Here is a 27114-nt window from a genome sequence, read left to right as displayed (position 1 = left end):
AAAGTTCAATGGAGGTACTTCTCGCTTTTAAGCACATAATTCTCAAGAATAAAAGACATTGGGGGAAAAAAAAACCACAAAGATTAGGTAAAATGAGAGGAGTCAGATGAAGAATGAATAAACCAAAAGTCATATAACCAATTCTCTCTACTGATATAGGTACATATTGAAGAGGTAATTTACACTAGGTAAAATACCTAGGTAATTTACACTGACAGTGTAAGAAACCCAGAAATATTTCTTTTCATGCTTAAGGAAGGCAAGTTACAGGAGAAAAATGCAGGTACTGAAAGTACCAAAGATGACAACAGAGCTATCATCCAAAATACTATGTGATGTCATCTGGTTTTGCTATAGACTTCTGGAAAGTGTTAAGATATAAAGCAAAGGAAAGAGTTGAGAGGTTAATGCCTTTCCAAGGCTTATTTGTGCAAACCAGCAATAAATACATTAGTAACAATGACAACAGCTTAGGCCACTAAATAGCAATGTTTGAAAGAATCTAAAGAGAATGAAGTATGTTACCAGATTTTGAATTCAGTATACAAAGAATTAAGAATAATATCCTGTGCAGATTTCATAATAAAGGTAAGTGTACACAGAGAAGACAAAACCCTAACACTGAGCAATAAACATTTCATAGCAAAAAGTTTTATAAAATTTTAGTTATGCTTTGGAAAAATCAATTGTCGAAATTCTGAAATTCTCAACCACGCTTATAATCACTTCTGAATTACTACAACTTACTGAGGAAAGCAAAGTTAAATCATAAATAAGATACTACAAAATGCACCAAACCCTATTAACAGATGATTCATGAACCAAAGGAACCCAAAATTCAAGGATACCACCACAGAAATACAGAATCCTTTTCAAGCCCTTAAAAACAATTATTAAGAAGGTATTTCACCAAATCAACAAGTATAGGTCTGATTATTTTTTTTCCTCCTAACAACTAAGGCTAGTTCTGATGATATTAACACCAGAGAATGCTGGAATTTGAAATGCACACTCTGATGCCTAGTCAGCCGTTTTAATCCATCTCTACCATTCAGGAAAAAAGGATATTTCACATACCCTCAATAGACACTTTCTCCCTTACACTTAAATATGATTCTTGATTTATATACAAATATAATGTATATACTATATTTGTACTAATTTGTACTAATTATATACTATATTTGTACGAGATTACAAAACTCCCCTTCTCCCATAGTTTTTCCTCCAAATATTTTTCTACCCCATATTTCTTCTAGTACTCTGAAAGGGAATAAGCACAAAACAAAACAAAAAATCTATTGTCAATCTCAAACTTAAGACCTTGATAGCACCTATCTTAAATGTTTCTATAGCTAATGATTTTAAATTACTGGTACCTGCACTTATACCTCACCTTTCTCTAAATTAAGATAGCAGTTTTGTTACATTCATTTTAAATGCAAGGAAAATGAGGTAAGTTCAAAGAGGTAAAGTAACTTCCCCAAAGTTTGATTAGATAAGGGCAGGCTTAATCTAGAATCCAAAATTCCTGACTTCTGTTTCTTTTCTTTTCTTTTTTTTTTTTTTAAAAGATTTATTTATTCATGCATACAAGAACCAGGGTACAGGACAGATGTGTGGGAGGGTGAGAGGATTCACCAGAGACAGTCCAGGGAACAGAACATCAGACTGACTGAAATACACTGCTCTTGGGAGCAATGGGCCAGACAGGAGAGGTCTGCTGTGCCATGTGGGTATCTCACCAGCTGGCGGAGATCAAACTCATGCTGCAGAGGTTGTGGAAGCTTCACAGTGCTGTGCTCAACCACCTGCACCACCAGGGGAGGCCCACTGACTTCTGTTTCAATGCTGTTTCCTTTATAATATGCACCTCTTCTAGCTCTCTCAAGATACAAAGATCCTATACTTTAACATTAAGGATAAAATTATCCTTCTGGGGCCTCCCGGTGGCGCAGCGGTTGAGCGCTGGGTTGCGAAGCTGCCCGCAGCCTCTGCAGTGCCAGTTCGATTCCCGGCTGCTCCCCGGCCACTAGAGGAGGGTCCCACATGGCGCACAGACCTCTCCTGCCGCCCGCTGCTCCCCTCAGCAGTGTACCTCGGTCCTTCTGCCTGCTCTGCTCCCCGCTCTGGCTCTGGTGAATTCTCTCACCCTCCCGCGCTTCTGACTGTACCCAGTGCTTGTATAAATAAATAAATAAATCTTTAAAAAAAAAAAAAATTATCCTTCTGATGCAGCTCTAAATAAATATTCTCTTTTGATGTAAGTGCCCAATCAAGAGGTAGAACCAATAAAGATTCCATGAAAATATCAAAACAAAGCAAAACTCTAGTGTAGCTGTCCTAGTTTTAAGAGAGAACTTACTGAATGGTAATTAAATGGTAAACCAACTATATAGGCCGGTTCTCAGATTCCCAAATCACAGTATTTGTTTAACCTTCTAAGACCAGTTAGTCAATAGGAAAATTAAAGTGATGGAATTTAAAGACCCCCTTTATTCTCCTACGCAGAAATAGCAGAATCACCTAAAATTTGTTGGAAAAGCAAATCCTCACCCTTTACCCAGACTTAGTATTTGATAAACCCAGCAATCTGTATTATAACAAGCCTACATAATTCTCACATACAACAAAGTTCGAAAACCACTGGTCCAAGACTATTGAAGCTTTGAAATATTTACATCTGTTTCTCTGCTACATAGACAAGTTGCTTATTACATCATTTTAAGAATGTCTTCTCCATACTACATTCATGTGACTGTTAGCTATGTTTTTAGTGACGAATTTCATTTTCCAATGTTCCAAGAATTTTGGCTCATGGAGATCAACCATAAAGTTTAAATAAAAACTGCTGTAATTTATGAGTTAGTTTTAACTATCACATTTCACTAAATCCATCTTTTTCAATTCTTGTACCAAAATAGTATATTACTTAAAAATGAGACTTATGGGCCTCCCCAGTGGCGCAGCGGTTGAGCGCTGGGTTGCGAAGCTGCCTGCAGCCTCTGCAGCCGGTTCGATCCCCGGCTGCTCCCCGGCCACCGGAGGAGGGTCCCACATGGCGCGCAGACCTCTCCTGCCTCCCGCTGCTCCCCTCAGCAGTGTACTTCGGTCCTTCTGCCTGCTCTGCTCCCCGCTCTGGCTCTGGTGAATTCTCTCACCCTCCCGTGCTTCTGACTGTACCCAGTGCATGTATAAACAAAACAAACAAACAAATAATAAATAAATAAATAAGACATGCCTCTAGAAAATTAAAAAAAAAAAGAAAAAAAAAATGAGACTTATGATTCAGTTATTTTATTTCTTGTAGAATAATGATTTATGAATAATTATGCCACTTACAGTTTTTATATCCTACACCTTCTATAAACAAAAATCCTAACTACTGCAGGGTACATGTTTTCTGTTATGCATTTTCATCATTTATTACTTGTTCTTTGGCCCAGTTTCTACAGCTTGAACTGTAAAGTTAATGTGCCAGCAGGTACATGCTTTGCATTCCTTTTTCATCCTTCTATTGTCTGATAAAAAATGAAAGTGAGAATGCAAGGCATTGTTTAAAAAAATGAATTCTTTTGTCTCATTTTGTACAGATACCCGAACTCACATTTCCTAAAGTAGAAAGAAGATATTCAGAAGGAAATAAGGGTCACAATATATACGACAAATGTTTAAGGAATCAGGATATTTGTATGCCAAGGTCAGATGGCTTGCGCTGCAGAATTCTAGGTGATGTGGTAAGAAAGGAAAACACTGAGGGCTAGATGGTAATCTAGGACACACACCATACATTTCAGACAAGTCTGCAGCTGCATTAAACAAAGATGTGCCTACTTGTTTGAAGTTAGAATTTGGCAATTAGCAACCTATTTTAAACCTTTCACAAATAGATGGTAAAATGGAAGAATGTCAGTATTTACGTTTTAGGGAAAGTATCTAGGAAAGTATCCAGAAAAAAAACCAGAGTTTAAAAGTGTCAGTATTTAAAATACTGTGTGACAATGTATGGTGACAATGCTTATGTTTCCCCACCCTGGCAACAGAAAAGGGGGAAAAGATAGCTCCAAAGTTGAAACTAATATGTTTGAATTACAGGACTATCCACAGACACTTTAACCAGACAAAAATAAGATTCTGAAATACAAAGACAACCTGTCAGGTCAAAAAGAAAATGAACAAGAGCTGGGGCCTCCCTGGTGGCGCAAGGGGTTAGTCACAGCACTATGAAGCGATCCGCAGCCACTGCAGGACTAGTTCGATCCCCACCAGCAAGGTGACCCACAGCAGACCTCTCCTGTCTCACCCACTGTTCCCCTCAGCAGTATATTTCAGTAGATCCTCCTATTCTGCTCCTACTCTGTCTCTGGTGAATGCTCTCACTGCCCTGCACCTCTGGCCTATACCAGGCTCTTGCATGCATAAATAAATCTTAAAAAAAAAAAAAAGAAAAGAAAAGGAACAAGAGCTATTTCAATGTATTGAGATTAGGCTGGAGGCAAATCAAAAAGTAAACTTTTAAAAATGAGAATGCCAAGTAAGAATGATAAAATTAGAATAGGCAGAATGAAATTATGAGGCACCTTTATAAAAACCTTCCCAATTAAACACCGTTTATATTTATACCCAAGATGCAACAGAGAAATGAATAGCCTCCAAAACTACATTAGAGGGAGGAAAATCCACAGAAGAAATAATTCCAAGGCAAAACTTTAGGCCTTACTCAACAGGTGAAAACAAACACATACTATAAGTTTACATACAAAGAGGACTTGAGGTGTGATTTAATACTTATATGACAAATATTACTGCAGAAACATTTCCCAGCATCAATAAAGGCCACAACTTCTCTAAACAGTTCTTTAGAATTCTACCTTAATAAGATACTATCATTAGACTATTTCTAAAGGCCAGCTTGGTAGGTTGTTAGTTACCTGGAAAAGAAATGCAACTGTCTAAACTCAGCAACTGTCAGAATTTGGTGCTAATTTTCACCAATGAATAAAGATAACTTCCCAGATAATCAATTACCACATCACAAATGATGACCTTATAAATTACCATGCAAAAAAATTCCATTCTATATTGACATAGGATCAATGACTTCTGCAATAAACTGTGGCATCCTATGTGTTTGATTTAACTATAACCCCTCAGAACATTAAATTTACTAGAGATCTATGGGGCTAAGGGTAACAAAAAATGGCAATATTTTACTTTTATCAAACATTTACAACATTTATAAATGTTTTTGGAATGGGGGGGTTGAATTTCTTTTTTTAATCAAAGTAGATTTAGGACATGAAACATATAGAAAGCTTTCAAAATATTTTGGAAGGAATTACAGAGTCCTTTTCATCTTGCTAGGAAAAAAAATAAATGGAGGCACAGAGAGAGTGAAAAAGAAACAGCTTTGCTACCACCTGCTCTCCTTAAAACAGGTCGTTTCTTTTCTCCACATTTACTCTTACAATTTTCTTTTGAAAAATCCTGTCATCCTATTCATCCCCGAGGAAATAACTAAAAATATGAAAAGGAAATCCAAAGGAAAAAAGGCATCCCACACAAATCTAAAGGAAAAAATAATCTATGATCCAGATACCTATGACAGTTTATAAAGGAGAGCAGACGGGATAAGAACTCTAAGGAAAAATGGGGAAGCTCTATGATACATATTTTCAAAAAAGTGGGTACAATTAGATACAAGTAAGATAATCATGTAATCAGTTCTTAATTAAAACAAAGAATACCCATGATTCAGAGCAATATCAGTTACCCATCCCCAATTAATCTATCATCAGACCAGGCTTGCTTAAAGAGGATTATAGGTACATTTGTCATATTCACTATTTTAAATAATATTTTTAGATATATTTTCCACTGTCAAGAAATGAGCATTAGGTATTTTTTTCTATTATTGAAATAATTTGTTTCTGATTTCAATCCTTTTTAATGTTTTCTCTTTCCAGGTGTCCTACCCCAAACCAGAAGCCTCTCCAATTCCAGTTATGTATTTACCTTCCTTATTTTAGTGAAAACACACCACAATGATTGTTAAGAATCTTACTAGATTTCCATTTGTTTTGCCTTGGCGCCTACATTAATCCAAACAATAAGGGCCTTTAAAACATTCATAAATAACCTGCTGTTGCTGGCACCTAGGAACTGAGAGCAGCAATGTTAAGCAACAACAAATTTTATAGTTCAAGAGGCACAGTTAAGGAAAAAGGTTGCTCAGGAAGTCACTCTTATTTAGCACAAAGATCCTTAAAAATTGCATGAAATCAGTCAAGTAACTATAGAAACCAATTTCTTCAGCTCCATATCACACGCCTCACACCTCAATTGTCTTTATTATCGTCTGCTGTCAGATCCTTAATCAGAAATGTGAACAGGCTTGATGATTTATTCAGCAGGGAAAAGAATCTGTAGGTCAAGTGAAAAATTTCACTCACACACACACTTACACTCACACACACCCATACACACATCACATCTTCAACCTTAGGTACTTTCATTTCCTTCTGTTCTTAGCAGCTCTGGGGGCAACTCCAGTGAGATCCAATATTAAGGCTCAATTAAAATAAGCTCCAATTAGTGGAGCTTTTTTCTCTGGGGCTAGAAAAGTCAGGAAATGGATATTGGGAAATGTAAAAAGTCAGCTACTGAGAGGAGGCTGCAGACATAAATGAACTTATTTGTTGATTTCTACAGTTGCTATGCAGAGGCCTCTGGGAGTAAAAGCTTAACCAGTCTAAGCTATAAACTAAAACCCCTGCAGCTAAACATGAACTGTGTGAAACAAGGGCTCCATTCCAGAACAGAAAACTGCTGGGCCCAGAAAATTAAAAGCCAGAGGCGTTTTCCATTTAAAACTAAATCCCAGTACCGCCTCCCAGCCAAAGAATTATAAGCAGTATCAGATTTACAAAACGAACAATTACCCTGGAAAAATGTAGCCTATTGTACAGTCCCAGATGCTAAATCTCAAAAGTTTTTTCTTTTTTTTTAATCCCACATTATATTCCTCCAAGTACACTGATGCAGTTTACAAAGAACCATTTCTAGACAGGCCTAAGCCTTGAAAATAAATTTTAAAAAGAGAGCACATAACTCATTGACCTCATTTGAAGTACTGCCCTTGCCTCCAGCAGTTCCTGTCCTTCCCCAAGGCTTCTGCAAATGGTATGCAACAGCAAAATAAACCCTGACCTAATTGCCAGGAGAGAGCTGCCAACCTTCCCTCAAACACAAAGACAAGCATGGTAACTTAAAAGTCCTACCTCTTTGGCCTTCTGCTTTAATCTCAGCTGTTCTGGATCTTCTTTATTGGAACGACTCTATCAAAGGAAAAGAAAATTTTAATAGAAATTACTAGTATCTAAACACCATAGTTGCCGTTAAATATTTAATAAATGACAATTTTCTCTTGTGATTGAAAACCTTAGCTCCAGGGGAAAATGCCTCAATCCAGCCTGGTGTACTCCCCCTCATATTCCCCCATCCCCTGCTCATCATCTGGGCTGGCTGCTGCAGTTCTAGCCCGGAGGAAGCTTATACTGAAATGATGCTAACAATGTCAGTCAGGTCCAGTTGAGGCATGACGTTGTTCTTGTTGGAACACTAAAAACTGAAAAATAAATAGTATGGATGATGGAAAAGAAAAGGATAATTATTGGCTCAAACTATGGAAACAACACTGGCAATCTTCATGTGAAGACATTTTGAAAAACATGGTATTTCAAGAACCATTAAAATCAAGACCTAACTAACCTTGAACCAAATCTCTTTTCAAAGGGGTAATTTAAAAAAAAGAGTAGGAAATACACCCCAGTGTTTTCATTAGAGTATCTTATACATCCTTGGTCCTCTATAGAGCTTAATAGAATGCTAAGCACAAGTATTTTAGTAAATGTTTACTGAATGTCACTTTCCATTTTGATTCAGTTTAACATTCTAAAAGATGTACAATCTTACAGCATTGGTATAAGAAGAGAGCTACCTTTTACAAATAATTCCATGATGCAACAGAAGGCAGGGACTTTTATTTCTGATAACTATGAACATTTTTCCAATGAAAAGTATGCTTGGGACAGATGTATCCTTTTTCTTATTCTAATAAAAGTTATCTAATTCCTTTTAAATCTAAATATCTGTTCTAGAAAATGCAACATCAGTTAACTGAAGATAGCTAATAAAACCTAAAAATATTTTTCTATTTACTAAGTTTACATGATGCTTTTTACTAATTTATCATGTGTTAAAGAAAAATGCAAGAAAATCTTCAGATTCAACACTGTTTTCTAATTTTAAGCATTTAAATACCTATAAAAATTCCCGACATTAGTAATTTTTTCCTTCATTTTTGTTCCCGATCTACTAAAACAACTTCACTTCAGCCCAAACTAAGACAAACTCCTTTGCTATTCCACCTATAACATTACCAAAGAATGAATATACAAAATATGTGTATGTGTAGATGTATGTGTGTGTATTTAATTTTTTTGTCTCAATATAAAATAGGCGCATCTGGGTATTAAGTCTTTGGATTCAACCAATATCTAGTGACTATCAGTAGCACAAATTCTACTGTCACTGTTCTAAACCTTGGCAATATAGAAAGAAAATTACACAAAGCTTCTGTTTTTAATTTTAAGTTACATTTTAAGAAGAGATGAAAAAAATTTATAAAAATTAAACACAGTTGTGATATATAAAACATTCAGGTTGGGGAGAAAACACAATTACTGGATGGGAGTGCTTCTGTAGGATATAAGGGAAGACATCTGTGAGGAGTAACATTTGAGGAGAATCTGAATGACAGGAAGGAGGCAGCCATGCTAAGAGCTGGGAAAAGAACAATCCAAGCAGAAGGCATAGTAATTGCCAAAGCCTTAAAATGGGAATAAACTTGGCATACTTGAGGAAAGAAAGCCCATGCAGTTGTAATACAGAGGAAAGTTGGAAATAAGATTGGAGACCATGTGTTGCCAAGATAAGGAGACTGGATTTAATCTAGCTATATGATAATAAGCCACTAGATGGTTCGGAACACAGGAGTGAGATGCTACTGATATGACACCTTGGAAAGATCTTCTGGCTATTATGTAAAGAATGTACTATAGGGATCTAAGATTGGAGACACAAGCACATAGAGCAATTAGGAGAACTTTCTAAAACAACTGGCAAATACAAGAGTAGGAAAGACAAGAAGACAGCTTTGAGTAGGATCATAGCAAAGAAGAGAATGGTAAGTAATCAGATTTGAAATATAATTTGTAGGTAGAGTCACCAGATTTATTGCTATATTAGACAGAGGATATAAAGAAAGAAATCATGAATGAGTCCTAGAATTCAGGACTAAGTAACTAGGATGGTGCAAAAGCTGGCACAGATGTAGGGGTAGCAAATTCAACGCTCAGTTTTAGATGCCTAATTAATCATGTAACATCATGAGGAGGGACACAAGTTCAGCACAAAGAAAGGTCAGTGCGACTGGAGCAGAGAGTAAAATTTGGCAATTTTTTAGTGCAAGGGGAAGCCCCTGCAGGCTCTTAAGCAACAGAGACACACACAATTTGTTAAGAAAACATTATTCTGACAATAAGGTGAGACATGGCTGTAGAAGGAAAAGGAGATCAATCAGTCAGAAGACATTATAAAAATAACAAGTGAAAGATGACAGACAACAGTAGTGACGATGATGTGATAAACAAGAAAATGGAAACATTTTGGAAATAAAATAAGGAGTGAAATGAATGTGGATAGAAAAGAGAATAAAAGGAGTTAAAAATGACTCCCAGGTTTTTTGGCTTGATCACTTAGGTGAGTAAAGATGTCACTTACAGAGTTAGAAAAACATAAAAAGTTATTTTGAGAGTGGAGAAAAATAAGTTCTTTAGGGCACATTAAATTTGGGATGCCTATTGAACTGAGTGATTTCAAGCAGGCAGTTAGCCATAGGAGTCCAGAGTTCCAGAATGAAGACTGAATTGGAAATATAAATTTAAGAGGGAATGTAGACAGCAAAGAAAGCCTAATATTAACACTTGCGACACTCCAATATTTAGAAGTTTAGTAAAGGAGGAAAAGCTAAGTATATTGTACCTAATAATGACTAAAGTATTTAATTGCTTATGACCTTATTTACAGCATAAGTGGAGATAAAATACCAATAAATCACCCCATTACGCTGGATGCATGCTTGTTTATAATACTTCAAGGCTCAAGATGGACCATCTTCCTGCCCTACCTGCCCCTCCCAATGCAGGTTGTGTCAGCATGGAGGCTGAAACTGTAGGATAGTAGAAAGCTGCAGTGCTAAGGTTGTGGTGTCCCCACATTCTTTTGGTGGATTAGGGCACATGAAGGTGTAGAACAATGGCTAAGAATGCAGGTCTGAAGGATTGGACAGACTCAACGAGGAATAAGTCAGTGAACAGGGAGGCCAATTATAAGGGTGATGATGTGAGGGCAGAGGAGAGTAAAAGTAGTAGCAGATAGAGGAGAGGGCTGACATGACTGTCTCAGAGATTAGTTACATAGATCAGCTAAGTAAATTGAGGGAAAATGTAAATATATTGAGGTTAATGAGAGCCAAGATTTCAATTATGGAGAATATATTTATAAAAATGGGATGATTATGGCCAGAAAGCATACTAAGATAGGGGCCTCCCTGGTGGCACAGTGGTTGAGCGCCATGCTGTGAAGCTTTCAGCAGCCTCTGCAGCACCGGTTCGATTCCCTGCCGGCCAGGGAGAACCCCACATGGCGCGCAGACCTCTCCTGCCGCCCGCTGCTCCCCTGAGCAGTGTCTTCGGTCCGACTGCCTATTCTGTCCCCGCTCTGGTTCTGGTGAATTCTCTCACCCTCCCATGCTTCTGATCTGTACCCCAGTTCTTGTATAAAATAAATAAATCTTTAGGGGCCTCCCCTGGTGGCGCAGTGGTTGAGCGCTGGGCTGCGAAGCTGCCCGCAGCCTCTGCAGCGCCAGTTCGATCCCCGGCCACAGTCGAGGGCCCCATATGGTGCGCAGACCTCTCCTGCCGCCCGCTGCTCCCCTCAGCAGTGTATTTCATCGGTCTGCCTGTTCTGTTCCCCACTCTAGCTCTGGTGAATTCTCTCACCCTCCCGCGCTTCTGACTGTACCCAGTGCTTGTATAAATAAATAAATAAATCTTTAAAAAAAAAATGAATAAATCTTTAAAAAAAAAAAGCATACTAAGATATTTATTGGAATTAGAGGTATCCATATAAACTCATGGTTTTGAAACATATACAGATAGTTACAGATGTATGTTTGTGTGTACATATGCACATGTGTGTGTGCACATATGTATGTATAAATATATATGTAGCATTACTTCTATATATTTCTGCCAAGAATGTACAACCTAGGTCAAGTCATGAGGAAGTATACATACTATACATATATTTCCTAGCTCTGTCCATGGAAAGGGCCTACGTATAATGACACTCCACTAAAATAAGCATACTGTATACTATAATCTTAGTTTCTGGATATCATCCTCAACTAAACAGAGAAGGGTTCCTTGGAGAAAAGGCTGATTCTAGGGTTAGGGAAGGAAGAATAAAAGCTGGGCCTGGAATACTTGGTGCCAAAAGTAAATACACACTCAGTGAGTGATGGAGACATGAGTAAAGGATAGATATGCCAGCTGGGTCTTCCCACTCAAAAGCAACATGAGCATAAAAATCTAGTAATGGATAAATTCTGCTGGATTAAATAGAAATCCATGAGCCCCTGCTGATGAATGAATGCATGAATTATTGAATGAATAAGAGAAAAAGGAAATCTCTTCCATATAGTAAAATGCTAGTAAATGTAGAAAGAATTAGGAAAATAAAAAAATTACCACTTAATAATCTTCAGATATTGCTGATTCAAGCAGAGTCATCAATGGATACTAAAACTGATATGTGGAGATGATGAGGAACAGATATTGGTATGCTGTCAGGATGCTTCCAATGAAAAACTAATTGATTACAAAGCGGAAAGTGAAAAATTTAAAATGGAAAGAACTGGTAGGCACCCATGTGACCAGGCTATCAAGGCTGCCTTTTGATACGATCAGCTGAGGAAAATGTAGCATCATTTCTATGTATTTCTGCCAAGAATGTACAACCTAGGTCAAGTCACGAGGAAGTATCAGAAGAAACCAGGTTAAGAGACATCCTAGAGAAGGTTAAGACCTCTACTCTTAAACCTGAAAGAAAAAGAAAGACTCAGACAACTGAATAAAAAACATATTTGTAATGGGAAAACGGACAATGAAAGAATTAGGAATAAGAGGACATCGAGTCTGAACTTTGCTTTCAAAAGGTTCAGAAAAAGACCAATTAGAAATGAGAGTTGTGGCTGTTTCTCTTGGTTCTACAGACAGGCGCCTCTCTGCATGCAGTGCCAATGTATTCCCCCAGACACTGTGGTAAAGGTCAAAGCGAATGGATTTGGCTGGATTGGGTGCCTCGTCACCAGGGCTGCTTTTACCTCAGGCTAGATGGATATTGCTACCATCAGTGATCCCTTCACTGATCTCAACTACATGGTCAACATGTTCCATTACTGCTTCTACCCACAGGAAGTTCAATAGCATAATCAAGGCAGAAACCAGGAACCTTGTCATCAATGGAAAGTCCATCTCCATCTCCAGGAGTAAGATCCCACCAACATGAAATGGGATGATGCTGGTGCCAAATATGTTATGGAATCCACTGTCATCTTCACTACCTTGGAGAAGGCTGGGGCTCTCCTGATGGTGGGGCCAGAAAGGTCATCATCTCTGACCCTTCACTGATGTCCCCATGTTTGTGTTGTGTGTGAACCAAGAGAAGTGCCACAATTTCCTCAAGATTGTCAGCAATGCCTCCTGTACCACCAAATACTCAGCCCCTCTGGCTAAGGTCATCCATGACAACTCTGGCATTGTAGAGACTAATGACCACAGTCCATGCCATCACTGCCACCAAGAAGACCATGGACGGCCCTTTTGGGAAGCTGTGGTGTGATAGCTGAGGGGTTGCTCAAAATATCATCTCTGGGGCCTCCCCGGTGGCGCAGCGGTTGAGCGCTGGGTTGCGAAGCTGCCCGCGGCCTCTGCGGCGCCGGTTCGATCCCCGGCTGCTCCCCGGCCACTGGAGGAGGGTCCCACATGGCGTGCAGACCTCTCCTGCCGCCCACTGCTCCCCTCAGCAGTGTACTTCGGTCCTTCTGCCTGCTCTGCTCCCCGCTCTGGCTCTGGTGAATTCTCTCACCCTCCCGCACTTCTGACTGTACCCAGTGCATGTATAAACAAAACAAACAAACCAGCAAACAAATAAATAAAGCATGCCTCTATTAAAAAAAAAAAAAATAGCATTCTTTATAAAAAAAAAAAAAAAAAACAAAATATCATCTCTGATTCTACTGGTGCTAAGGCTGTGGGCAAGGTCATCCCTAAGCTGAATGGGAAGCTGACAGGCAAGGCCTTCTGTGTCCCCACTCCCAAAGTGTCAGCTGTGGATCTTACCTGCTTCCTGGACAAAAATGCCAAATACAATGACATTATGAAAGTGCTGAGGCAGGCATCACGGGGCTTCCTCAAGTTACCCTACACTGAGGACCAGACTGTGTCCTGTAATTTTAACAGTGACACCCACTCCTCTACCTTCAATGCTGGGGCTGGCATTGCCCTCAATGACCACTTTGTCAAACTCCCTGGTATGACAATGAACCTGGTTATAGCAACAGGGTGGTGGTTCACATGGCCTCTGATGAATAAGAGACCCCTGGACCATGAGCCCCAGCAAGAATACAGCCAACCTCAGCTACTAGGGAGTCCTTCCCCCACTAATCCACATTGAGAATCTCCTGACTGGTTATACAGTTCCATCCCTGAGAAGGAAAGGGGCTTAAGGAGCCCCACCTTGTCATGTACGATCAATAAAGTACACTGTACTCAGTCAAAAATAAATAAATGATAAATTGCAAAGTTTTGTGAATGTACAAAAAACCCTCGGAAATGACAGAAAGGAGAAAAGAATGAAAGAGACAAGACTAAAAGAAATGTGCTTGTGTGTGCATGTATATATAGAAAGGGTGGTGATGAAATAAAATTCAGTAAAGTGTTAAAAATGGGGGACTGTGGGAAAAGTAAATGAGAGATTTTTGTATGGTTCTTCTTTAAATATGCAATAATTTCAAAATAAACTAGTTTTTTAAAAGGCAATTGGTAAGTAATTAGGAACAAATACTCTAAAATGGAGACTGCCAAGAATACTAGAAATGAAAACTAAGGTGCTTAACAAAATAAATAAGACTAAAGACTAGTACCCAACTTTTAAAACTACACACAAAGGCCATAGGCCCATCTTTACCATTTTTGTGGAGTTACAAAAATGTAGTAGAATTAGCTTTCACTCCACCTGGTGCTAATAGTCCAGGTAAATGTTTAAATAAGGAAGAAAGGAAATAAATAATAGCCTCACCTGTTCTCTCTTTTACACTCTTAAGTCCATTTCTGCCCATCCTACAGTTTGTTCCATATAATCCTAACTACTCCTAACTTTACTCATAACCTTCCATCTATTGTACTTTCTAATTTTCCTCTTTCAACTTCAATTTGGCACATCAAATCAAATCCCTAAAAAGACCTTGAAATTTTTATGAAACATTTTTACTTCGGTCTGAGGGGAGGTGCTATGTTGGTGGTGGCAGGTATGCTGCTGGGCAAAGAGAAATTAAGACTAAGAAGTCAAAAGAGGGCCTCCCTGGTGGCGCAGCGGTGGTGGAGTGCTGGGTTGAAAAGCTGCCCGCAGCCTCTGCAGCGCCGGTTCGATCCCCGGCTGCTCTCTGGCCACTGGAGGGTCCCACATGGCACACAGACCTCTCCTGCTGCCCGCTGCTCCCCTCAGCAGTGTGCTTTGGTCCTTCTGCCTGCTCTGCTCCCCGCTCTGGCTCTGGTGAATTCTCTCACCCTCCCGTGCTTCTGACTATACCCAGTGCTTGTATAAACAAACAAACAAACAAATAAATAAATAAAAAGAAGTCAAAAGATGTTTCATTAAATTAAATTAACTGAAAGCTACTATAACCACATAACCCTGGGTGTGAGAGATTCTATTTATAATTTCTTTTTAAGAAATCTTTCAGAGAAATCCAAAGGCCTAAAAAAAACCAAACATGATAGTCAACCAACAATAAAGGTAATTCTGTCCTCCTTGCCAGGCCATGTTCACCTGTAAATCACACAGGACCTTACCTTGGCTGCCTTCAGTAACATTTCCCTTTCTTCTAAATCCTTTCTCTGCTTCTCCAATTGATCAAGCTTTTCAAGAAATTTGAGTTGTGACTTGGTATCACTAGACAGGATGTAATTTTCACTTGCCTGGAAAAAAAAGTCTTACGATGATCTTAGGTAACACATTCTCTACTAGATATTGTTATAAATCTACTAGAGACAATAACATCAACATATGGAGGGAAATGTATTTTTATGAGATATTTTTTATTTCTGTTAAAGAGACTTAATAAGAAGGACTTTAATCATTCTTAAAATCTGAAAGGGGATTAAGCATTTCCATTTCAAAGAGCTTTCCTAGTAAGCCTCACTCAAGAGAGTAAAAAATAAAATTATGTCAAGCAGATCCTAAGAATAGGAAGTAGAAAGTAACAGTATGCCATTTACCTATAACCCAAACCTTTTTAATAAGTTATTGTCATCTCAGCAGACTTTAATATAGTTTAATTAAGCCTTAGGCCTGTGAAAAACAAATAACAAATAATTATCTCACTAAAAAGTAAACCAAAAAAGTCAAGTTATCACTACTGTTTCTGTTGTTGGTCTGATCTAGCCTTGACAAGTGAATGCAACTTGTATCAAAATAAAACATAAGATAAAATGGCAAACAATAAAATCCTAAACTGTTTTGAGTATTCCCTTCGGCTGTGCAGTTGGCCAGAAATTATAGTCAGAGTAATTAAGCAAACAATTTATAAGTGAGAGCCATACAGAGAAGCATAATCGTGTATCTTAATTGTTCTATAAAATGTTAAAATTTACATTACTCCATTTGTTCTGATAGTCTAACGTGTAAAACATTGCTTTCCAATTTAAATATTTTGTCATTTTCTTCAACTGATATATCCACCTATCTGGCCTCTTTATATGAGTGCATGCTTTTGGAGGAGGTAGAGGGGAAGGTGATCTTCCCAATCAGTATTTAAGTTATCCTAGCATCTCTCATCTCAATAAATCATACATCCAACCTAAAGGAGGGAGTCTGAGGGAGCATGTATAGTAGGAAACAATGCTTTTAAACCTTTGGTTCAAAAGTCATTGCTTGGCTTGGAAATCATGGGTACAGCATCCATCATTGTTTTACTCTATGCTTATGGCTGATTCATATGCCCAAGATTCTTTTTAAATTAAATTTCTTTTGTTGGTATTTATCTAGATCAAAAGAGCATTACACAGCATTATAGAAAAGGATGTATTAATGCTACTTATTTTACTTTATGTTTAAGACAAAAAAGAATTCTGGTTCTTTTAAAGTTAAAAAGTAAAAGACAGAATATAGAATACATTATAGACCAAACATGTAAGTATAAACATAATAACCAATAGTTTTGAAATAATAAATAATTCATCTTTACCATTTTTGTGTTCACTCAATAATAATTAACATTATTTCAAAATAGCCTATTCCATACCAAATCATACCCATAAAGTTTTGCATAGAAACTACCCACTATAAATGATGTACTCATGTATTTCTGAAACAACAGGTTGAAAGGGAGAATCGAGGTTTGAAAAGTAATTTAAAAAATTTGTTCCCAGTATTATATTAATTGAGGTAAAGTCAGTTTATATCTTTGTATTTACTCCAGGGGTTATAGGTTCAAATATCTACAAATGTATACATTCACAACCTGCCCACCACCAGTGCCCCAATAATCCTCTATCATGTTCCACAGGGCCCTTTCCCTCCCCTATACTTTTTAAAGTAATTGTAAAGAGCAAAAAAAAAATTTAAAAAAAAAAGAGAGAGAGAATTACTTTTTCTAAAATTGAAGGTAAGCATCATGTTATCAACTCAAACTATAGTATTATAATTTTGGAAGTTAATTGAAACCCACAGTGTATATATCTAGTGTGTGTGTGTGTGTGTGTGTGTGTGTATGAAGGGAATCAAAACAAAAAAGCTGTCACTCAGAAACTTAGTTCTTTCTTATCAATAATCACTTTAAATGCAAATAATTTAAACTAAAAAAAAAATCAACAGATAGAGCCGCAGAATGGATTAAAAAACATGATTCAGCTATATGCGATCTACAAAAAATTCACTCTAGAGAAAAGCACCAATAGGCTGAAAGTGAAAAGATGGAAAAAGATATTCCAAGTAAATAATAATCAAAAGAAAAACCAGAGAGGCCATACTATTATTGGACAATATAAACTTTAAGCAAAACACTGCTAAAAGACATAAACATATTGGTAAAGGGGTCAATTCATTAAGAAGCTATAAGGAGGGTCTCCCCGGTGGCACAGTGGTTGAGCGCTGGGCTGCGAAGCTGCCCGCAGCCTCTGCACCCTTTCGAACCTTGGCCACCGGCGAGGGGCCCACATGGCGCACAGACCTCTCCTGCTGCACCCACTGCTCTCCTCAGCAGTGTACTTCGGTCCTTCTGCCTGTTCTGCTCCCTGCTCTGGCTCTGGTGAATTCTCTCACCCTCCCGCGCTTCTGACTGTACCCAGTGCTTGTATAAATAAATAAATAAATCTTAAAAAAAAAAAAAAAAGCTATAAGGAGAAGAAACGTACAGACAATGCAGCCCCCAAACATATTTTTTTAAGATTTATTTATTATGCATAAAGAACTGGGGTACAGGCCAGAGGTGCAGGGGATGATAGGAATTACCAGAGACAAAGTGAGAAACAGAACAAGCAGACTGACTTAAATACACTGTTGAGGGGAGTAGCAGGTGAGACAGGAGAGGTCTGCTGTGCCATGTGGGTCAGCATGTGGAAACTTGTGCTGCAGTAGCTGCGGATAGCTTCATAGTGGTGGTACTTAACCCCCTGCACCACCAGGGATGCCCAGCCCTATATATACTAAGTAAAAACTGACAGAACTGAAAAGAGAAATGGTTCTCTAATAACACCTGAAATCCTTGATAATAGATAGAATACCAAGATAGAAAATTAATAAGGATATTGAAGACTTTACACTATAAATCAGCTAACTACAGCAGACATACATAAATACTTCACCCAAAAACAGAATACACATCCTTCTTAAGTACACATGGAACATTCTCAAAGACATCCTATGTGTTAGACCAAAATACAACCCTCCTTAAACTTAAGATGATTACGGGCCTCCTTGGTGGCGCAAGTGGTTAGGACACAACCTTTGAAGCTATCCACAGCCACTGCAACATGAATTCGATTCCCCCGCCAGCCAGGGAGCAACCCACAATGCGCAGCAGACCTCTCCTGTCTCGCCCGCTGCTCCCCTAGCAGTGTATTTCATTCAGTCTGCCTGTTCTGCTTCCCATTCTGTCTCTGGTGAATTCTTTCACCCCCCACACCTCTGGCCTGTATCCCAGTTCTTTTAGGAATAAATCTTAAAAAAAAAAAAAAACTTAAATTGTTTACATCATAAAACATGTCTTCTCCGCTACAGAGTGAAGCTTGAAATGAATAACAAGAAGAAAACTAGAAAATCCACACTTTGTCAACTAAAATAAGGAAATTACAATCAAAAGATGAATGAAAATAAAACCGCAACATAGCAAAAGTTGTAAAAATGCAGTGAAGGCAGTGCTCAGAGGGAAATTTATAGCAATAAAAGAAAAAGCTCTCAATCAACAACTTATTTAATACCTGAAGGAACTAAAATCTGAAATGAAAGTAGGATCATTACTACTGCTCATATAGAAATTAAAAAAAAAAGGTAAGAGAATAATAAAATAATTGCATGCCAAGAAACTAGATAACTTAGAAGAAATGGACAAATTCTAGAAACACACACACACAAAAAAAGAAACATCAATATTATTTGTGTTGTTTATTCATAGCTTTTTCTCTCATTGATCTAACATTTTTCAATCTAGCAAGTTCTTACAAAGATTTATACAATGAGAATCTCACCAACTATAAATAGTTCTTCCAGTTCTAAATGAAGAAGAGAAATAGGGTGATTCCTCCAGGAAACATACGAGTGATATGAAAGCTGGTATTTCCCTATATTCCTTTAATGTATGGTTAGTATGGTTAGGTTATCATGACAAGGGTCATCCTTGCAAACTCACCCTCTCATAATGTTACCTACAAACCATTTGTATAAAATCTAGCTTTCAAAATTTTTTGATGTAAAGGGAAAATTTTATATTTTTCTTTTTCATCCCTAACCACCCAATAAATTCACTCCTCCAAAATCATAATTCAAGTAATTTAAATCAAGTGCTTTCATTTTGATGATGACAAGTGATTTCCTCATACCAGTGACAAAAAGAAGCTATTTTTGAATGTAATTTTTTAGTAAAGCAGTCAATATAGTGATGAATGATACCTGTGTTAGCAATGAACACAATCATTTTACTCACTAAAAGGAAGAGGAGTGCTAGCAGAGGACAGATCATTGAAGAAAACAGAACTAGCCAATATTCCATTCTAACAAACCCTTTCAATACCAACCAAAAGCTTTAAGGAGGATGTCTCAGACTGAACAGATGCATATTTCAAAATACAGTGATATAGATGCTTTGGATACCATTTTAAACTTTGAATTTTATTTGTCATAAGCATATCTAAATAAGGCAAATTAGGAATGACCTTTTAATTTTCTACCAATATGAAATGCAAGTTCCCACTGTTTTCTTTAAGAAAATACTGAGAGTATGAATTTGCATCAAAAAACTACCTTTAATGTGACAAAGAGGAGAGACAAGAGTTTGCAATTGCTTAATGATTTTCTTTACCTTATAAGTTGTCATTCGATGCTGAGCTACTGTTGTCAGTTTTTCTAGAAGGCCTCGTAATCGCTCCTGTGTTGCATGGGAGATCAAGTTCACAGCATCAGAGTTAAGTTCTGTAATGTCATGCTTTTTACCTGTGGAAGCAGAGAAAATCCATTACGTGTTTTAGTAGTGGCTGATAATTGAAATAATTAGCACAGCAGGTATTCTGTTCCCCCTGGAAGTCATACCCATTATGAATAAAGGTTTGGAGATTATGATTTTCCTGGTAAAGTCACAACTTCAAAGATCTTAGACATTATATTAATAAAACCTAGCCTGAAGCCTCAGAAAATATAGACATTGTTTCACTTAGCCTCTAGAATCATTCTCCTTGCAAGGTCATTTATAGGACAAAGTTAATAAGAACACAAATCAAGTCTAGTATTCAGGGAGGAAAATGGTAACTGCAGAAATTAGTGCTGTATTCTGTTCATTTTAGTAATTAAAAAAATAGAAAATTACATTTTGCCCTGTTTGACACAGTTAACAATTTATGACATTTATTTCAATGAATTCAGATTGTGAGTCTCTGCTAATACCTACAAGACATACCTATGTTCTTTTGTCCACTACCAATCATGCTTATTTTGCATTAACTCATGTTCTGAAAAATTAACCTGGTCATCAATTTACAATATGAAATGGGGTTCTAAGCTTTGTTATTTCATCCATTCATTTGAATGACTTCCTTTCACTATATCTTTTTTCCATAAATAAACCAACCCTCTTTTCTATTTTCTGCTACTAGGAAGAAAAGTTTCAGCAAAACAACCAGGACCATAAACCCCAAAACAGAAGCTCATTTATAAATCAACCTTATCAGTATTTAAACAGAAACTCTCCAGCACAGTAAAACCACCTGTATCAATAGAGACCTAAGTTTAATTATATAGGCAATTAGGAAGTTTAATTTAAATGACATCTTAATGGTACCATTGTATTTGCTTTTAACACATGTATGTAAATAAAAATTTTGAAGATATTGTTTGATTTTGTACTTTATCTGAAATATATTCATCAGAGAGTGAATGAGTAGAGCAAAAATAACTTTTGATTAAAAACCAACAAATTTTATATCTATTCTTTGACATCATCACTATGTAATAAATATTATATTTCAATTCAGAATGAAGGTTACAGTGAACAATATAGGAAGAAAATATAAAATAATCCGGTGGGAGGAGCAAGAGGAAGGTTGGGGAACAGCACAACACTATAGTGTTGGACCATGGGTCTTTTCCATGGTGAGTACAACGAGATAAGAACATCTGAGAAGGGAAATCTTATACTTCCAATGTACAAACTATGGTATAAACCAATGTTAACTCAACCTCAATTTTATATACACATATATATGTATATAAAATTGTATATGTATATAAATATATATGTATACAAAAATATATATGTATATAAAATTATCCTGCTTCTCCTAAGTCAAACCCTCAAAATGTCATGTACTGTTTTGCAGTGAAACGGATTCATCTTCAATTTCAGATTCAAGCAGGAAAAGAACACTACAAAGTCAAAAGTACTTCACTAAAACTGTTAGCATAAACAAATATTGGGGGCCTTCTAGAGAAGGGACAATACAATTTCAAAACCACCCAATGATTACAATTATCAGTATACATACAGTAGGTAGGGGATGACATGCTTAAATTAAAGAAAATGAGCATTTAAATATAGTTACTGTCTTGGGAAAACTTTTAAAATAATGTTAAAACAGAATAATTCATCTTATGTAAAAGGAAAGTGTCCTTTTTTTCCTAAAAATATTTATTTATTTATTTATTTACTTACTTACTTATTTATTTATACAAGAACCAGGCACAAGAAGTGAGGGAGGGTGAGAGAATTCACCAGAGCCAGAGCAGGGAACAGAACAAACAGACCTATGAAATACACTGCTGAGGGGAGCAGTGGGTGCAGCAGGAGAGGTCTATGTGCCATGTGAGACCCTCGTCTGGTGGCTGGGGATTGAACCAGCACTGCAGAGGCTGCAGGTAAGCTTCGCAGCCCAGCGCTCAACCGCTGCACCACCAGGGAAGGCCTGAAAGTACCCATTTTTAAGATATTGGAAATAAACAAGTATAGGGATTTAGAAACAATTCCAGGGTTTAGTGACCAATTCAATGTTCTATTATCTTCACTAAACTCATAATAAAAAATAAGAAAGTTATAAAATTAAATACTATAAAACAAATTCCCACTTTTAAATAAAACAGTTTTGTTTTTTAACAAAACCAATTCATTAAAGAAGTCTAATTGGTGCTTGCCAACTTGTTAAGTGATTTTACAGATTGTCTATATAACGTAATTTAGATAAATAGCAAAAAAAGGAACAATATTAGCATGTTTAATTGCCTTATATTATTCCAGCAGGAAATTTTTCTTCCAAAAAAATTATTTGCGTAAAGTTATCATTTCTGTTAAGAAATGGTCTTGGTTTTGACCAGTTCTATAAAGACAAAATTGTACTATGAAAAAAATCCTAGAATTATGTAATTTCATTCATTCTATGGTTTTGGATTTTTTGTTAAGCTTAGGTAAAATCAGAAATGATATTTTGCAGTTTTCCATCACATTAAGTGACAAGTTTGTGCTTCATTATTAAGAACTGATGAACAATTTTGTTCCTAAAATTCTCCTTGAAAGCAAGGTTTGGCAAATTAAATCTAGTCTTTTTTGGTAAATAGTTTGATGGGAATATAGCCTTGCCTATTTTTTACATTTTGTTGATGGATTTTTTTGGTGATAAAACAGCATAGTCAAGTAGTTGCAACATAGACTGTATGGTTCACAAAGTGGCAAATGTGCCCCTTTGTGGAAAAAATTGCTAATCCTTGCTCTAAATGATCAAAACTATTTTTTCAGTGCTAAAACTTAAATAAAGCTAGAAATAAAATTAGGGTAGGGAGCAGGGAATTGACAAAGCTATGTATCTGCTGCTACTCTAGCCAAGTCCTTGATAATTGTACAAGGAATTAAAATACTAGTAAATTTTCCCAGCTTTTACAGGAAGGCATAGTGCTTAGTTTTTTCCAAAATTAAGGAACTTGCACTGTGCAGTACAAAATAAATATGCAAAGAAGAAAAAAGGGAAAGAAGGAAGAAGAGGAGGAGAAAGGAGGGAAATCAAACAACAAAGGAAACCACAAATATTTTATAATCAACTGTTCTAAATTTCTAACCTTTTGGATTATTTGTAAACTCTGTTGTGTTTTTTTTTTCATGATAAAGACACTATACCCTCAAATTTGAGATTTAAAAAGATTCATCTGTATAGCATACAGATCAACCATTTACTTCTTTCGAAGCAGACTTAATACATATAATAACTACACCCCTTGCAATTCTTAAAAATATCATAGTTATATATAAAAAAAATAATCAGGAACCCTGAACACTTTTGTATTAGGTCTTCAATACAAATATAAAGATTCCTACTCTTTATAAAACATAACATTTTTGAGTGAAAATCACTAGTACTGGCCCCTAATAAGTTACAGGATCAGAAATGAAGATATGAGATAACTCATATGCAACCTGTGTCTTTTTGTAGTTAACTTGGGGAGATTATAGTCTTTCACAATATTCAAAGTTGGTATTAAACAAAAACAAAAGAGCCTGTTTGGCTCTAGAATGAAATTGGCATGTTCTCTTTATTTTCATGTATTAAGCCACCTAACAATTACTCCTTGGCCTACAGAGACTCTTAATAGAAATTGTAACCTAGTGTACATTTGTACACAGGCATGCCTAAAGGCCAAGCAAGGAAGGAATAGGACCCAAAAATAAATTTAGTATACTGTGTGTATGTATATTTTATTTTCATACATATATATATAAAATGTCTATATATTGACAAAAATATACACTATTATTCTCTCAATAATATAAAAAAATATTAACTTCTAGTTTTTCAACCAGAAACCATGGAATACATGATTCAAGTTATTGTTAGTGACTTTCAAGATATTTTTTTTTCTTACACTCACAAAATCTTCATTATTTCTAGAGCCTCTTTAAGCTTCAGAGTTCCAACACAACCAATCCAAGCTGTCTTTTCTGATAGTATTTTCCCTGGAACAGATAATACTATGAGGTCAATAATATTAAGTATGCACTTACCAATGTCTAAAATTTTCTTTTGAAGAGCTCCAGTGAAGAGAAATGGTTCATCTTTACATGACTGAACAAGTGTGCCAATCACTTTAGAATTTGTTGATAGGATGCAGGCATTTTCTTCACTGAGATTGACCCCTGCCATGGAAGTCACATCATTGATATCATCTTCATCTCTTAAAAAAAAAAAACAATAGAAAAACAACTTTTTTGATAGCGGTGATGTTGATAGTGGCATATTAATGATTTAGGAGAGAAAAGAATTATGATCTCTCCTTATAATAAAAGACAATATTTTACCCAATTCATCCAATCAAGAAGAAAACTGAAGAACTATCTTTCCCTGTAATTTTTAAAAATTAATTGGTATCTCTAACCACTAGTGTATATTTAATATCAGAAAGATGAATCAGAATAAACTGTTTTTCTAGTGACTATCTTTGCCTCTCTGTTTAGTATATGAGATAAACCAAGAGGGATTTGGAAGTTACACTAAGTTATCCTCAAATCCCCTGCATTGACAGACAAAGAAATGAAAACAGACTTCTTTGTTTTCATCCAAGATGATTAAGTCCCTCAGATTTCCCCTGTGCAATCCATGTTTCACTGAGGGGCAGCATGAATTCCTGTCCTGGAAAGGTCTACACCCAAATAAAGATCCTTGAGAAGATGTTTTCTTGACTATCTGTTCCGAAACCAAATAGTTAAGACTACTTTAGGTTTTTTTTGTATGTTCCATCTGCACCAACTGAGTTTATTAAACCACATTCTCAACCAAATGACTACAAAGGACTAACATATAAAATTATACATATACACATGCATAAAAGACATACACATAAAACACAAAATTTGTTTGAACTCTTTGCATTGCACCAGGAAAATTAAATACTTGTTTTTAGCTACTAAAAATTGCTACATGGCTATAGTACTAAGATAAGTATGTATTTTAAGAGTAGAGAAGAGTGGGGGGGGGGGGGATACTAAAATTCCTTTATATTATCCTTATCACCATATGCCGTAACAATTTTGTTATTGATCATAATTCACACAAATGCAAAACATAATTTACATTAACTATTATTTAAGAGATATTGTTTCTTTTTATTATATAGACCAAATGGTGCATCATGTGGTCTCACGTCAATAGATGTAAATTATGACCCTCCCTCTGGTAATGCATTTCTGCAGTATAAAGGGAATACATTATAATTAGCAAGTGTTCAAGAAAGCAAGGCCTCTGGTGTTCAACTTTATAAAGAAGCACATCAAGGGGTGAGGTGGGAAAGAGTCCACACTCAAATATATGAGATGCACACTAATGACAGAAAGAAAGTACTACACAGAAGTTACAAGTGAAATGAATGAACAAAATGGTCTTACAATATAGAAGCTCAATATTAAAAGGTATGTCTCTGCAATGAGAAGAAGAAAAAATTAGTATCTCAAAACACCAAATGAAACATGCAAAATAAAGATACTAAATGAGAATGGTCAAACTCTACCTTATGTCACAGAAGTATCTGACAGAAATGATGAGGATGATTTTAAGATTCAATATGCCACCCATGTAAGTAAAGTAGTATTTCTAGATACAACTAAATTTAACCCTTTGCACTCCGAACCATTCTGGACATTGGCTACCAGTGTCCCCTGAGAGGGGACAGAGGAATGCAAAGGGTTAAACATCTGAAATGTAGCAAACATATAAATCATAAGACTGAAGATAAACCGAGACCTGAATCTTAAAAAATATTTTTAAAAAGCAAGTATCAAGAGAATGAAAATGCCACAGAGTGGGGAAAAATATTTACAAAAGACACACCTGGCAAATAACTGTTATCTAAAATATACAAAGATCTCTTAAAACTCAACAAGTAAAATGGGCAAAAGAGCTAACAGACAACTCATCTGAAAAGATAGCCAGGTGGCAAATAAATATATGAAAAGATGTTCCACATTAGGGAAATGAAAATTAAAACAATGAGATGCCACTATAAACCCATCGATTGGCCAAAATCCTGGACAATTACAATATTAAAAGTGGGTGAGGTTGTGAAGTACCACCTCATTCACTACTAGTAAAAATGCAAAATGGCAGAGGAACTTTGAAAGACAACTGATGATTTCTTACAAAAGTAATCATACTCTTATAGGATTCAACAATCACACTTCTCAAAGGAGCTGAAAATTTACAAAACCTGTACACAGATGTTTATAGCAGTTTTACTCATAATTGGTGACACTTGGAAACATCTAAGAAGATCTTCAGTATGTAGATGGATAAATCAACTGTACCACATCAAATCAATGGAATACAGTGAACACTAAAAATAAATGCGCTATCACACCATGTGAAGACATGAAAGAATCTTAAATACATATAGTTAAACAGAAGTCTATCTTAATAGATTTATATACTGATTATTCCAACTAAGACATTCTGGAAAAGGCAAACTACGGAAACAGTAAAAAAAAACAGTGGTGGCTAGGGAGTCAGTGGAGAGGGAGAGATAAAAAGGCAGAGAGAATTTTTACTGCAGTGAAACTACTCTGTGGCACAGTATGAGTCTATGATGGTGGATGTCACTAAACATTTGTCAATACCCATAGAATGTACAACATAAACAGTGAACTATAATGTAAACTACAGACTTTGGGTGCTAATGATATATCAATGAACACTCATCAACTGTAACAAACGGATCATTCTAGCAGGGGGTATGGATAAACAGGGGAGGCTGTGCATGTGTGCGAGTAGAGGAAAAAGTCTTATTTTCCTAGTTTGATTTTGCTGTGAACCTAAAATTGCTCCAAAAATACAAAGTCAATTAAAAAAAAAAAAGGACCAAGTAAGTACACATCAATGGAAAATCAATTCACACCAAAACAGAATCCTAACTAGTTATTTAATATCTTTGGAACTCCCAATATTTACTCCACTGAAAAACAAATTTCTTAGATTT

At 36.4% G+C, this 27114-nt stretch overlaps 1 protein-coding gene and 1 pseudogene across 3 annotated transcripts in view; one reads left to right on the top strand and one right to left on the bottom strand.

The window, feature by feature from the left end:
• TAF4B (TATA-box binding protein associated factor 4b) overlaps positions 1-27114 on the bottom strand; it is a gene marked incomplete at its 3' end in the record, with an annotated part of 103735 nt that overhangs the window by 21360 nt on the left and 55261 nt on the right. For both annotated transcript variants that reach the window (XM_084252309.1, XM_084252310.1), the window contains exons 10-13: positions 24155-24324; positions 19982-20112; positions 15258-15383; positions 7281-7337 (exon numbers count right to left, since the gene is read on the bottom strand). In XM_084252309.1, coding sequence (XP_084108435.1) covers positions 7281-7337; positions 15258-15383; positions 19982-20112; positions 24155-24324 — 484 coding nt within the window. The remainder of the gene's footprint in view (positions 1-7280; positions 7338-15257; positions 15384-19981; positions 20113-24154; positions 24325-27114) is intronic.
• On the top strand, positions 12504-13778 carry LOC311183216 (glyceraldehyde-3-phosphate dehydrogenase-like; annotated as a pseudogene). Its single transcript has 2 exons — positions 12504-13020; positions 13374-13778. The product of its transcript is annotated as a glyceraldehyde-3-phosphate dehydrogenase-like (transcript).

Source organism: Talpa europaea, assembly GCF_964194135.1.
Source record: "Talpa europaea genome assembly, chromosome: 13".
Taxonomy (NCBI): domain Eukaryota; kingdom Metazoa; phylum Chordata; class Mammalia; order Eulipotyphla; family Talpidae; genus Talpa; species Talpa europaea.
This window is presented reverse-complemented; position numbering and strand designations above follow the sequence as displayed.